At 38.4% G+C, this 15,317-nt stretch overlaps 1 protein-coding gene across 2 annotated transcripts in view; it reads left to right on the top strand.

Moving 5' to 3' along the window:
- The window catches only part of SLC27A2 (solute carrier family 27 member 2), a 49,879-nt gene that overhangs the window by 24,012 nt on the left and 10,550 nt on the right, over positions 1-15,317 (top strand). For both annotated transcript variants that reach the window (XM_007455538.1, XM_007455537.1), the window contains 2 exons: positions 631-755; positions 6,739-6,933. In XM_007455538.1, coding sequence (XP_007455600.1) covers positions 631-755; positions 6,739-6,933 — 320 coding nt within the window. The remainder of the gene's footprint in view (positions 1-630; positions 756-6,738; positions 6,934-15,317) is intronic.

Raw genomic sequence — 15,317 nt, 5'->3', positions numbered from 1 at the left:
AAAAAAAAAAAAAAAAAAAAAAAAAAAAAAAAACTGTCAGGCTCCTCCACCTGACACTTACAAACTCTCCAGGATTGCACCCCTAGCTGCTTCCCCAGGTTCATCTCCCTTGACCCACCCAGCCTTCACCACTCTAGTCACAGGCCAGCAGAGTCTTGGCCATCCCCCAACCTTCTGGACTGTCCTGTCTTTATGTTCATGCTTTTTCCTCCGCCAGGAATTCTCTCATCTTTCTCGATATTCACTTCTCAAGACCTAATTCAAATCCTATGCCTTTCTCAGCACTTGGCCCCAAGCAGAATTAGTCTACACACACACACACACACACACACACACACACACACACACACACACACACGTGCACCCTTAGGGCCTCACTGAACCTTGTTTATTGCACACTGACTCTTAGAAAAACTTGTGTCTTCTCCCCCATTAGATTGGAAGCTCCTATAGGACAAAACTGTCTTATTTATTTTTTTTGCATTGAATATAATTGGTACCTAATACTTGTTTGTGAATATAATTCATATATAATTTTTTTTTAATTTATAAACTTCAAAAGTGACAAATATAATTAGGGACTTTTTTGGTAGCATTTCTTTATTAGTACTTTCTATGCCTTCTCTGTAGGTGCTACTGTTGTTTTGCGGTCCAAATTTTCAGCCAGCCAGTTTTGGGATGACTGCAGAAAATATAACGTCACTGTCATTCAGTATATCGGTGAACTGCTTCGGTATTTATGCAACTCTCCCCAGGTAACACTCCCCATGTTTCATTATCTTTTCGAAATGCATAAGATGGGAATTCAAGTCACTTTGGGTCATGCTAGGTTTCAGCTGCTTCTTGTATATCGGTTTTCAGTTTACACAACAGTTACTTTTCATGATAAAGAGCCTGGCACCACACCTGCCACAGGGGATTTACCAGATGGCAGCTGCTGTAATAACATTATTATTCCCTACCTTTGTACCTGTTTTCACATCTGACCCTCTACCTAGCATATCCTCTGCTTCTTTCTCTACCTGTTTAAACCCTACTCACGGTCAAAGTGCAGTTCAAATGATACCTCATATGTTAAACTTATTTGGGTCACCCCAACAAAAGTCATTGCTCCCTTCCCCTACCTCATTTGTTTTCTCCTCCTTTGTGGCCCTTGTCAGATTGCAGGTGTTTGTCTTCATGCCTCCCATCCTCCCTAGGCTGTAAAATCTTCGATGGCAGGGACCACATCTTATCTCCCTGCCCTCTCTTATACCACAGGCATGCAGGAAACTTTTACTTAATGTTGCTTAATGAATAAACCCCCATATGGCTTTGAAACCATCTGACAAAATCTGTTACCAAGCTTAGAACAGATGCCCCAAAGGTAAGTAACTCTAAGGGCTTTGGATCTGCCCTATTTGCAGATATCCAGATATCCTGAAGGGGTTGTTTGAAAGAGTTCCTTCTGCCCAGTGCCTCAGCTCTCATCAGAGAAGGCAGCCTGCCTGGGGACTGGATGAAGGTTTCTCAACAGTGGCACTGATAATATTTGTGGCCAATTTATTTTTTGCTGTATGGACTTATCCCATGCACTATAGGATGTATAGTAGCATCTTTGGCCTTTACCCAGGACATGCCAGTAGTACCCTCCCCATCCCCCCAGGTTGTGATAATCAAAATGTCTTCAGACATTGCCAGATGTCCCCTGGCAGGCAAAATCAACCCCAGATGAGAACCACTAGACTATATAATGCAGTAAACTCACAAGGTTCTACTTTCTTTAATCCTTTCACTCATCATAAGAAAACAAACTCAAAGGATCACTAAGTTGATCAATTGCTATTTATAAGAAACTGTTATGTTCAATTTATATAAAGACTACCTCAGAGATATTGCAGATTCAGTTCCAGACCACCACAATAAAGCAAATATCACAATAAAGCAAGTCACGTGAATTTTTTGGTTTCCCAGTGCACATAAAGTTATGTTTATACTATACCGTAGTTTGTTAAGTGTGCAATAGCATTATATCTTTAAAATGCAGTGTACATAACTTAATTTAAAAATACTTTATTACTAATAATGTTAATGATCATCTGACAATGCCAGTTTGCCAAAAACCTTCAATTTGTAAAAAAAAGAAAAAATGCAGTATCTGCAAAGTACAATAAAGCGAGGTATGCCTGTAACAGAAGCAGTGTAACATAAAGAATTATAAGATGCTCTTGCCTTAGTTCTTTCTATCCTCACTTCATTCAGTCTCTGCCCACATGTCACCTCATAAAAGAGACCCCTCCTACAAATTCTCAAACATACCACCTTACCCCTTACCATGCATCTCGTGGGTTACTGCTTTTCGTGGCACTGTCACTTCTGACCTACGGCATGTTTATATGACTGTTATCTTTCTCCTCCAGTTAAATGAAAGCTCCATGCACCAGGAGCTTTGTTGATTGCCAGATCCCCAGCACCGAGATCTGTATCTGGCACATCCTATGTGTCAACAAAATTGCTGAATGAACCTCTAAATTCTTGCCCCTGAAAGATGTATAACTGACTTGAGGGAAGTAATGTGTTCCCCCAAGATGTTTGGGCTTAGTACATATTATTCTGATTCAGGGGGTACATTCAACAGATTTATGAGGGTCATAATTAGCTGTAAGCTGGGTGAGGACTTTCCCATAGCACTGGGTGAATCTTGAGGACATTATGTTAAGTGAAATAGCCAATCACAAAAAGACGAACAGTGTATGATTCCACTTATATGAGGTACTTAGAGTATTCAAAATCATAGAGACAGAAAGTAGAATAGTGGCTGCTTAGGGCTACAGGGAAGGGGGGAATAGGGAGGTTAATGGGTATGGAGTTTCAATTTTACAAGATGAAAGGAGTTATGGATATGGATGATTGTGATGTTTGCATAACATTATGAATGTATTTAATACCACTGAACTGTACAGATAAAATAGTTGAGAGTAAATTTTATGTTGTATGTATTTTACCACAATTAAAAAAATCACAACAGGAGACCCATGTTCTATGAATTTAAAATGGAGTTTAAAGAAAGATTGTGTCAAAAGGACTTCTCAGAAGTGGATACAGACAATCCTGCAGTCTGTGGAATGGAAACCACAATCACAGAAAGTTAAACAAAATGAAAAGGCAGAGAATTATGTCCCAGATGAATGAACAAGATAAAACCCCAGAAAAACAACTAAGTGAAGTGGAGATAGGCAACCTTCCAGTAAAAGAATTCAGAATAATGATAGTGAAGATGATCCAGGATCTCAGAAGAAGAATGGAGGCAAGGATCAAGAAGATGCAAAAAACATTTAACAAAGACCTAGATGAACTAAAGAACAACCAAACAGAGATGAACAATACAATAACTGAAATGAAAAATACACTAGAAGGAATCAATAGCAAGAATAACTGAGGCAGAAGAACAGATCAGTGACCTGGAAGACAGAATGGTGGAAATCACTGCTGTGGAACAGAATAAAGAAAAAAAAAAAAAGAAATGAAGACAGTCTAAGAGACCTCTGGGACATTAAATGCACCAACATTTGCATTAGAGGGGTCCCAGAAGGAGAAGAGATAGAGAAAGGACCTGAGAAAATATTTGAAGAGATAACTGCTGAAAACTTCCCTAACATGGGATACAAAACAGTCACCCAAGTCCAGGAGGTACAGAGTCCCAGGCAGGATAAACCGAAGGAGGAACATGCTGAGACACATAGTAATCAAACTGACAAAAATTAAAGACAAAGAAAAAATATTAAAAGCAACAAGGGAAAATTGACAACTTACAAGGGAACTCCCATAAGGTTAACAGCTGATTTCTCAGCAGAAACACTGCAGACCAGAAGGGAGTGGCATGATATATTTAAAGTGATGAAAGGGAAGAACCTACAACCAAGTATAGTCTACCCAGCCAGGCTCTCAGTCACACTTGATGGAGAAATCAAAAGCTTTACAAACAAACCAAAGCTAAAGAATTCAGCACCACCAGACGAGCTTTGCAACAAATGCTAAAGGAACTCCTCTAGGCGAGAAAGAGACCAGCAACTTAAAACAACCTTGTACATATATAGACTGCTATATCAAAACCTCATGGGAACAGCAAACCCAAAAACTACAATAGATACAAACACAACACTAAAGATGGTCATCAAACCATAAGAGAAGAGAACTAAAGAGGAAGGGAAGGAAAAAGACCTACAAAAACAAAGCCAAAACAATTAAGAAAATGGCAATAGGAGCATACATATCAATAATTACCTTAAATGTAAATGGATTAAATGCTCCAACCAAAAGACACAGACTGGCTGAATGGATACAAAAATAAGACCTGTATATTTGCTGTCTACAAAAGACCCACTTCAGACCTACAGACATATACAGACTGAAAGTGAAGGGATGGAAGAAGGTATTCCATGCAAATGGAAATCACAAGAAAGAGGGAGTAGCAATACTCATATCAGACAAAATAGATTTTAAAATAAAGATTGTTATAAGAGACAAAGAAGGTCACTACATAATGATCAAGAGATCAATCCAAGAAGAAGTTATAACAAGTCTAAATATATATGGACCCAACATAAGAGCACCTCAATATATAAGGCAAATACTAACAGCCATAAAGGGAGAAATTAACAGTAACACAGTAGTTGTGGGGAACTTTAACACCCCACTTTCATCAATGGACAGATCACCCAGACAGAAAATCAATAACAAAACACAGGCCTTAAATGACACATTGGACCAGATGGACTTAATTGAAATTTATAGAGTTCCATCCCAAAGCAGCAGAATACACATTCTTCTCAAGTGCACAAGGATCGTTCTCCAGGACTGACCATGTGCTGGGCCACCAAGTGAGCCTTGGTAAATTTAAGAAAATTTAAATCATATCAAGCATCTTTTCCAGCCACAATGCTATAGATTAGAAATAAACTACAAGGGAAAATACTGTAAAAAATACAAACACTTAATTGTGTTTGGAGGCTAAACAATATTCTACTAAACAATCAATGGATCACTGAAGAAATCAAAGAAGAAATCAAAAAATACCCAGAGACAAATGAAAATGAAAGCACAACGATTCAAAACCTATGGGATGCAGCAAAAGCGGTTCTAAGAGGGAAGTTTATAGCAATACAATCTTACCTCAGGAAACAAGAAACATCTCAAATAAACAACCTAACTTTACACCTAAAGAAACTAGAGAAAGAAGAACAAACAAAACTTAAAGTTAGTAGAAGGAAAGAAATCAAAGATCAGAGCAGAAATAACAGAAATAGAGATAAAGAAAGAAAATGAAAACACGCCTAGTCTCTCTCTCTCTACACATTTCCTCCTCAAAAATACGGCACAAGAGGCCCAGTTTTAACTAGTGAAAGGTATCGTCCACCTCTCTGGTTAGGACTCCTGAAAGAACTTCACCACCTGAGTTTTGATCAAGGAGCTACTTAAAAATTAAATGCATACATGCTGCTCCATGGGCTCCTTGGCTTCTCTCACATGGAAACCAATTCAAGGTTTGTTTGGTTTGGTTTCTAACTGCCATATCAAAGGTCCTCCCCTTGTCAGAGAACTGCCAGCCTCTCTCTGCAAACGTTTTTTTTTAAAAAGGATCTCTTATTCCAAAATCACTTCACAGTGATTTCACAGAGTAGGAAATAAGGTAAAAATACTCCTTAGAACATTTGCTCTTTTAAGCAAGTTGCTGTTCAGTCAAAGAAATTCACATTTGATAGGAGGGGAGAATCCTAGTCACCTGGCACTTCTATCCCACTCTGTCCTATTTTCTGTTAGAGTAGAGGTCATCAAGTTACAGATTTTGCAAGTTAAAATTATACTTATTTACCTGTCCCTCCCTCCAGGCTGTGATCTCCTGACATCACATCAAATGCCTTATTAATATAAAATATCATTAAAATTACCCAAGGTTTGGACATATTTGTAGGGCCTTATAAATGGAAAGCAGACCAGCTCTCATCCCCCTCTCTTGCTCATACAAGCTCTGCTTTCAGTTCTTATACCCAAAACAGCCTTTCCTCTGTGATTTTTATTTATAGCAAAGCATATTCCTCCCAGGCCACCTCAGGCAACTGGGAGCCAGCTTCCTCTCTCTCTTCCCCTTCCCATCCCATCAGAACAGTTTCATCGTGTTGGTTCAGCTCTACCTGCTCTTGTGACCACTGGGTCTATCTGTTAGACGAATGCATGATCAAGAGTCTTCTCCCCAGTCCCACCAGGCCCCCACATGAATTCTCTTGAATGACTGTAGAAAATGATTCTTTTTGCCTGGACTGTGTTCCCGTTTTCTTCGTCACTGTCAAGTGAAGATTATTGCTTCAGATTGTGTCAGTCTCTGACAGACCTCTCCCATGGGGCCTTTCCTTTCTGGCAATTCACTGAGATCCACCAGCCTCATCAAGAAAACAATCAACACATGACTTAAGCTTTAGATTGGATGTGGATTAAATGTTGGCATCACTTACTTCTGTCAAGTGACAAATCAAAATGGGAAAATCCAAGCCTTTCAACTATTAAATCAGAGTTCCCACTGCCGGCCCATACTGTGTGTGTTAGTAGCGGGAGTAGGTGTAATATGTGTGGATGACAGAAAAGGCATGCACTAAGGTCAGCTCATAACCAACATAAAAATGTAGAAACATAAAGGCCACTATTAATATGTAAGTACAGGCTCCAAAGATGTTTCAGCTTGGTCTCTTCTTCGTCCTGCTACAGAAACCAAACGATCGTGACCATAAAGTGAGAATGGCATTGGGAAATGGCTTGCGAGGAGATGTGTGGAGAGAATTCATCAAGAGATTTGGGGACATTCACATTTATGAGTTCTATGCTTCCACTGAAGGCAATATCGGATTTATGAATTACACGAGAAAAGTCGGTGCTGTTGGAAGAGTGAACTACCTACTGAGAGTAAGTACATTGAAAAATGAGGGCAGCCAGCTTTCAGCACATGGAGATTTCTTAAAAGCTATGTCATGATGATGTTATCATCAGAATCCCATGCAGTCTCAGAGCCATGGCCCATTCATATCACCAAGAGAGGTTTTGCTCAGGCTCTGTGACAATGACCTAAAAATGACAGGGTCCTCTAATTTTAAAATACTAATTTCTATTAATAACAACCCATTATGCCTTTGCCATCTGCAACTTGTGTGAAGTCTTCTAATGCCATTTATACTTGTATTTGTTAAAACACCTGAAGGTTACCAGTTCTGTATGTTTACTATACACCATGGAATGTGGTACTTCCCTTTCATCACACTGTACGTTACCACCACCAGGGGAATTTTTTATACATATAGGTGCAGGGTCCCCACCCCCTGAGCTTTGGATTCAATTGTTCTGGGGGGGGGGCAGGCATCAGTATTTTCTTAAAGCTGTTCAGCCAGGGTTAAGAACCACTCCTTTAAGATAACCAGGGTGCATCCGAGTTGTAGGATCTTGTAAACATTTGGTTTCACCTAGTAATTACACCAGAAAGATATTTCTTATGTGTAAGCCAGCTCTCACAGCATTCTCTTTTCCCTCTCAGTCATTTTATTGCCTCATCTCCAGACAATCTCTTTGTCTTTTATTGTGCTCGAGCAGTCAGTCTTCCAGATGACCACCTATTCTGCAAAATTCCAGAAATATTCAGCAAATGCTGAACCTTCACTTGCTTGAGCAGTCATTACTGTGGTTATGCCTTGGGCAGCTCATCCTGCCTGGGCATGAAACAACCACACCAGAGCTCCCAGGCAACCTGTGCCCCCGGGGACTGACCAGCAAAGTACAGAGGACAATAGACCATGTGCATAAGAGATCTGGCCCAAGAGATCAAATTCCACTACTATCACAGACTAGCCCAAGGTCATGCCCTTTGTGTTCCTTAGGCCTCTACTTCAGAATCTATAAAAGAGACAGAAAGAGAAAATATAGAGCCTAGTGCCTGGCCCAGACTCAGTGTAATAAGGGAAGAGAGTTCTTGAAAGGATTACATTAAATAGGATACAGTCCAATGCCTGTCATATAACAGCCTTGAAGAGTTATTAGTTGTAAAGTTTATTACTGTTCCATTCCTTGTATTCTGGCCTGATCTCCAGGCATTCCCAAGTCCAAGGAACCTCTCTAACAACAGCCAAACCTACACTACACATGTCCCTCCACTGTGCTCCACACCTGGGCCATCCAATACAGTAGCCACTAGCTACATGTAGCTATTTAAATTATGTAAACTTTTAATCAGTCCTTCATTCACCCTAGCCACATTTCAAGTGCTCAGTAGCCACATGTGTTTAGTGATGACCACGTTGAGTAGTACAGTTATAGGACATTTCCATCAACACAGAAAATTCTACTAGGCAGCACTACTACAGACTGAGAATCAATTTCGTACTCCCCACTGGAATCGCTGCTGAGAGGGTTAATCTTCTCTAGTTATCATCAGGCCAACCTGAACCAGCCCAAACCTTGGCTACCCAGGCTAAATGCAGTTCACAACAAGAGAGGGCAGAAAGCTGAGCTGAGGCCTGATGCAAGCTATCTATGTTGTCACTACTAACCCTCAGAAAACGTGAGTTGCAGGAAAACTTTCATTTGAAACTAAACCTGAGGACCCGAGAAATTGATGCTGCATATTTTTTACTAGTTCTTTGCTTCTCATCCACTGATTGCCATGTTTTACTGTCAGTTCTTCTACTTTAAACAAAACCATTTATTTTAACTAGAAAAAAAGGAAGACGATGACCCTGCATTTGATAAGGAAAAAAGCACTACTTACCAGCCCAAATTTCTTTTACATTCTTGCAAATAAACAAGATCTACATTTGTTGACTATGAATGCTATTTGGTTTCTAATGGTTAACTGCTACTACCAAAGCATATGATTGGTTAACTTATCATACAGATTTGAATACAAATTTGAAAAGGACATAGTAATCATGGTTAATAATTAAATCTAAACACTGTCACATTTGTATTTTGCTGCCAATATAGAAAAGAGTATACTTATTGCTCTTACTGAATTAAATTTAAATTCTTATGCCCTTGAATTATAGTAACATGAAATATGGTGGAATTTTACTAATTTTATAGCCATGGGCATGAAACAAATTATACCATTATATCACTGAATCTTAAGTGTATTGGAGAACATGTCCCTGGAATGCAAAACATCTAACAGTAGTGGATTAAGGTTAAACAAGATTTTTTTATAACATTTTTATTGGAGCATAATTGCTTTACAATGGTGTGTTAGTTTCTGCTTTATAACAAAGTGAATCAATTATACATAAATATATATCCCCATATCTCTTCCCTCCTGCATCTCCCTCTATCCCACCCTCCCTATCCCACCCTTCTACCTGGTCACACAGCACCGAGCTGATCTCCCTGTGCTACGTGACTGCTTCCCACTAGCTAACTATTTTACATTTGGTAGTATATATATGTCCATATGTACACTACCACTCTCTCACTTTGTCCCAGTTTACACTTCCCCCTCCCCGTGCCCTCAAGCCCATTCTCTAGTAGGTCTGTGTCTTTATTCCCATCATGCCACTAGGTTCTTCATGACCATTTTTTTTTCTTTTTTAGATTCCATATATATGTGTTAGCATACGGTATTTGTTTTTCTCTTTCTGATTTACTCTGCATGACAGACTCTAGATCCATCCACCTCACTACAAATAACTCAATTTTGTTTCTTTTTATGGCTGAGTAATATTCCATTGTATATATGTGCCACATCTTCTTTATCCATTCATCTGTTGGTGGACACTTAGGTTGCTTCCACGTGCTGGCTATTGTAAATAGAGCTGCAATGAACATTGTGGTATATGACTGTTTTTGAATTATGGTTTTCTCAGGGTATATGCCCAGTAGTGGGATTGCTGGGTCGTATGTAGTTCTATTTTTAGTTTTTTAAGGAACCTCCATTGGCTGTATCAATTTACATTCCCACCAACAGTGCAAGAGGGCTCCCTTTTCTCCACACCCTCTCCAGCATTTATTGTTGGCAGATTTTTAATGATGGCAATTCTGACTGGTGTGAGGTGATACCTCATTGCACTTTTGATTTGCATTTCTCTAATGATTAGTGATGTTGAGCATCCTTTCATGTGTTTGTTCGGTATCTGTATATCTTCTTTAGAGAAATGTCTATTTAGGTCTTCTGCCCATTTTTGGATTGGGTTTTTTGTTTTTCTGATATTGAGCTGCGTGAGCTGCTTGTAAATTATTGAGATTAATCTTTTGTCAGTTGCTTCATTTGCAAATATTTTCTCCCATTCTGAGTGTTGTCTTTTCACCTTGTTTATGTTTCCTTTGCAGTGCAAAAGCTTTCAAGTTTCATTAGGTCCCATTGTTTATTTTTGTTTTTATTTCCATTTCTCTAGGAGGTGGGTCAAAAAGGATCTTGCTGTGATTGATGTCATAGACTGTTCTGCTTATCTTTTCCTCTAATAGTTTTATAGTGTCTGGCCTTACATTTAGGTCTTTAATCCATTTTGAGTTTATTTTTGTGTATGGTGTTAGGGAGTGTTCTAATTTCATTCTTTTACAGGTAGCTGTCCAGTTTTCCCAGCACAACTTATTGAAGAGGCTGTCTTTTCTCCATTGTATACTCTTACCTCCTTTATCAAAAATAAGGTGACCATATGTGCATGGGTTTATCTCTGGGCCTTCAACCCTGTTCCATTGATCTATATTTCTGTTTTTGTGCCAGTACCATATTGTCTTGTTTACTTTAGCTTTGTAGTATAATCTGAAGTCCAGGAGCCTGATTTGTCCAACTCCGTTTTTCTTTCTCAAGATTGCTTTGGCTATTCAGGGTCTTTTGTGTTTCCATAAAAATTGTGAAAGTTTTTGCTCTAGTTCTGTGAAAAATACCATTTGTAATTTGATAGGGATTGCATTGAATCTGTAGACTGCTTTGGGTAGTATAGTCATTTCCACAATGTTGATTCTTCCAAACCAAGAACATGATATATCTCTCCATCTGTTTGTATCATCTTTAATTTCTTTCATCAGTGTCTTATAATTTTCTGCATACAGGTCTTTTGTCTCCTTAGGTAGGTTTATGCCTAGCTATTTTATTCTTTTTGTTGCAATGGTAAATAGGAGTGTTTCCTTAATTTCTCTTTCAGATTTTTCATCATTAGTGTATAGGAATGCAAGAGATTTCTGTGCATTAATTTTGTATCCTGCAAATTTACCATATTCATTGATTAGCTCTAGTAGTTTTCCGGTTGCATCTTTAGGATTTTCTATGTATAGTATCATGTCATCTGCAAACAGTGATAGCTTTACTTCTTCTTTTCTTATTTGGATTCCTTTTATTTCCTTTTCTTCTCTGATTGCTGTGGCTAAAAATTCCAAAACTATGTTGAATAAGAGTGGTGAGAGTGGGCAACCTTCTCTTGTTCCTAATCTTAGCAGAAATGGTCTTAGTTTTTCACCATTGAGAATGATGTTGGCTGTGGGTTTGTCATATATGGCCTTTATTATGTTGAGGTAAGTTCCCTCTATGCCTACTTTCTGGAGAGTTTTTATCATAAATGGGGGTTGAATTTTGTCAAAAGCTTTCTCTGCATATATTGAGATGATCATATGTTTTTTATGCTTCAATTTGTTAATATGGTGTATCAGACTGATTGATTTGCATATACTGAAGAATCCTTGCATTCCTGGGATAAACCCCACTTGATCATAGTGTATGACCCTTTTAATGTGCTGTTGGATTCTGTTTGCTAGTATTTTGTTGAGGATATTTGCATCTATGTTCATCAGTGATACTGGCCTGTAGTTTTCTTTCTTTGTGACATCCTTGTCTGGTTTTGGTATCAGGGTGATGGTGGCCTCATAGAATGAGTTTGGGAGTGTTCCTCCCTCTGCTGTATTTTGGAAGAGTTTGAGAAGGATAGGTGTTAGCTTTTCTCTAAATGTTTGATAGAATTCGCCTGTGAAGACATCTGGTCCTGGCCTTTTGTTTGTTGGAAGATTTTTAATCACAGTTTTAATTTCAGTGCTTGTGATTGGTCTGCTTATATTTTCTACTTCTCCTGGTTCAGTCTTGGAAGGTTGTGCTTTTCTAAGAATTTGTCCGTTTCTCCAGGTTGCCCATTTTATTGGCATAGAGTTGCTTGTAGTAATCTCTCATGATCCTTTGTATTTCTGCAGTGTCAGTTGTTACTTCTCCATTTTTGTTTCTAATTCTATTGATTTGAGTCTTCTCCCTTTTTTCTTGATGAGTCTGGCTAATGGTTTATCTATTTTGTTTATCTCCTCAAAGAACCAGCTTTTAGTTTTATTGCTCTTTGCTATCATTTCCTTCATTTCTTTTTCATTTATTTCTGATCTGATCTTTATGATTTATTTCCTTCTGCTAACTTTGGGGGTTTTTTGCTCTTCTCTAATTGCTTTAGGTGTAAGGTTAGGTTGTTTATTTGAGATGTTTCTTGTTTCTTGAGGTAGGATTGTATTGCTATAAACTTCCTTCTTAGAACTGCTTTTGCTGCATCCCATAGGTTTTGGGTTATCGTGTTTTCATTGTCATTTGTTTTTAGGTATTTTTTATTTTCCTCTTTGATTTCTTCACTGATCTCTTGGTTATTAAGTGGTGTATTGTTTAGCCTCCATGTATTTGTATTTTTTACAGATTTTTTTTCCTATAATTGATATCTAGTCTCATAGCATTGTGGTTGGAAAAGATACTTGATACAATTTCAATTTTCTTAAATTTACCAAGGCTTGATTTGTGACCCAAGATATGATCTATCCTGGAGAATGTTCCATGAGCACTTGAGAAGAAAGTGTATTCTATTGTTTTGGATGGAAAGTCATATAAATATCAATTAAGCCCATCTTGTTTAATATGTCATTTAAAGTTTGTGTTTCCTTATTTATTTTCATTTTAGATGATCTGTCCATTGGTGCAAGTGGGGTGTTAAAGTCCCCTACGGTGATTGTGTTACTGTCGATTTCCCCTTTTATGGCTGTTAGTATTTGCCTTATGTATTGAGGTGCTCCTATGTTGGGCGCATAAATATTTACAATTGTTATATCTTCTTCTTGGGTTGATCCCTTGATCATGATGTAGTGTCCTTCTTTGTCTCTTGTAATAGTCTTTGTTTAAAAGTCTATTTTGTCTGATATGAGAATTGCTACTCCAGCTTTCTTCTGATTTCCATTTGCATAGAATATCTTTTTCCATCCCCTCACTTTCAGTCTGTTTGTGTCCCTAGGTCTGACGTGGATCTCTTGTAGACAGCATATATACGGGTCTTGTTTTTGTATCCATTCAGCCAGTCTATGTCTTTTGGTTGGAACACTTAATCCATTTACATGTAAGGTAATTATTGATATGTATGTGCCTATTATCATTTTAGTTGTTTTGGGTTTGTTATTATAGGTCTTTTCCTTCTCTTGTGTTTCCTGCCTAGGGAAGTTCCTTTAGCATTTGTTGTAAAGCTGGTTTGGTGGTGCTGAATTCTCTTCGCTTTTGCTTGTCTGTAAAGGTTTGAATATCTCCATCAAATCTGATTGAGATCCTTGCTGGGTAGAGTATTCTTGGTTGCAGGTTTTTCTCCTTCATCACTTTAAATATGTCCTGCCACTCCCTTCTGGCTTGCAGAGTTTCTGCTGAAAGATCAGCTGTTAACTTTATGGGGATTCCCTTGTGTGTTATTTGTTGTTTTTCTCTTGCTGCTTTTAATATTTTTTTGTTGGATTTAATTTTTGATAGTTTGATTAATATGTGTCTTGACATGTTTCTCCTTGGATTTATCCTGTATGGGACTCTCTGTGCTTCCTGGACTTGGGTGGCTATTTCCTTTCCCATATTAGGGAAGTTTTCAACTATAATCTCTTTAAATATTTCTCAGTCCCTTTATTTTTCTCTTCTTCTGGGACCCATATAATTCAAATGTTGGTGTGTTTAATGTTGTCCCAGATGTCTCTGAGACTGTTTTCAGTTCTTTTCATTCTTTTTTCTTTATTCTGCTCTGCAGTAATTATTTCCACTATTTTATCTTCCAGGTCCCTTGTCCGTTCTTCTGCCTCAGTTATTCTGCTATTGATTCCTTCTAGAGAATTTTTAATTTCATTTATGGTGTTGTTCATCATTGTTTGTTTGCTCTTTAGTTCTTCTAGGTCCTTTTTAAACATTTCTTGTATTTTCTCCATTCTATTTCCAAGATTTTGGATCATCTTTACTATCATGACTCTGAATTCTTTTTCAGGTAGACTGTCTATTTCTTCCTCATTTGTTAGGTCTGGTGGGTTTTTACCTTGCCTCTGCATCTGCTGTGTATTTCTCTGTCTTCTCATTTTGCTTCACTTACTGTGTTTGTGGTCTCCTTTTCACAGGCTGCAGGTTTGTCGTTCCCATTGTTTCTGGTGTCTGCCCCAGTGGGTAAGGTTTGTTTAGTGTGTTCTGTAGCCTTCCTGGTGGAGGGGACTGGTGCCTGTGTTCTGGTGAATGAGGCTGGATCTTGTCTTTCTGGTGGGCAGGATCACAACCGGTGGTGTGTTTTGGGGGTGTCTGTGGACTTATTATGATTTTAGGCAGCCTCTCTGCTAATGGGTGGGGTTGTGTTCCTGTCTTGCTAGTTGTTTGGCATGGGGTGTCCAGCACTGGAGCTTGCTGGTCATTCAGTGGAGCTGGGCCTTAGCGTTGAGACAGATATCTCTGGGAGACCTCTCATCAATTGATATTATGAGGGGATGGGAGGTCTCTAGTGAACCAATGTCCTGAACTCGGCTCTCCCACCTCAGAGGCATAGGCCTGACACCTGGCCAGAGCACCAAGGCCCTATCAGCCACATGGCTCAGAAGAACAGGGAGAAAAAAAGAAATAAAATAAAATAAAGTTATTAAAATAAAAAATAATTACTAAAAATAAAAAAATTTTAAAGTAATAAAAAAGGAAAGAAAGAAGAGAGTAACCAAACCAAAAAAGAAATCCACCAATGACAACAAGCTCTACAAACTAACTGTAGTTAAAAAAAGAACAAGAAAAAAGCAGACAGACAGAACCCTAGGACAAATGGTAAAAGCAAAGCTATACAGACAAAATCACAGAAAGAAGCATATACATACACACTCACAAAAAGAGAAAAAGGAATAAAAATATATATCATTGCTCCCAAAGTCCACTGCCTCAATTTGGGATGATTCCTTGTCTATTCAGGTATTCCACAGATGCAGGGTACATCAAGTTGATGGTGGAGATTTAATCCGCGGCTCCTGAGGCTGCTGTGAGGGATTTCCCTTTCTCTTCTTTGTTCGCACAGCTCCTGGGGTTCAGCTTTGGATTT

This window comes from Lipotes vexillifer, unplaced genomic scaffold (genome assembly GCF_000442215.2).
Source record: "Lipotes vexillifer unplaced genomic scaffold, Lipotes_vexillifer_v1.1 scaffold24, whole genome shotgun sequence".
In the NCBI taxonomy this organism is placed as follows: Eukaryota; Metazoa; Chordata; class Mammalia; order Artiodactyla; family Lipotidae; genus Lipotes; species Lipotes vexillifer.
This window is presented reverse-complemented; position numbering and strand designations above follow the sequence as displayed.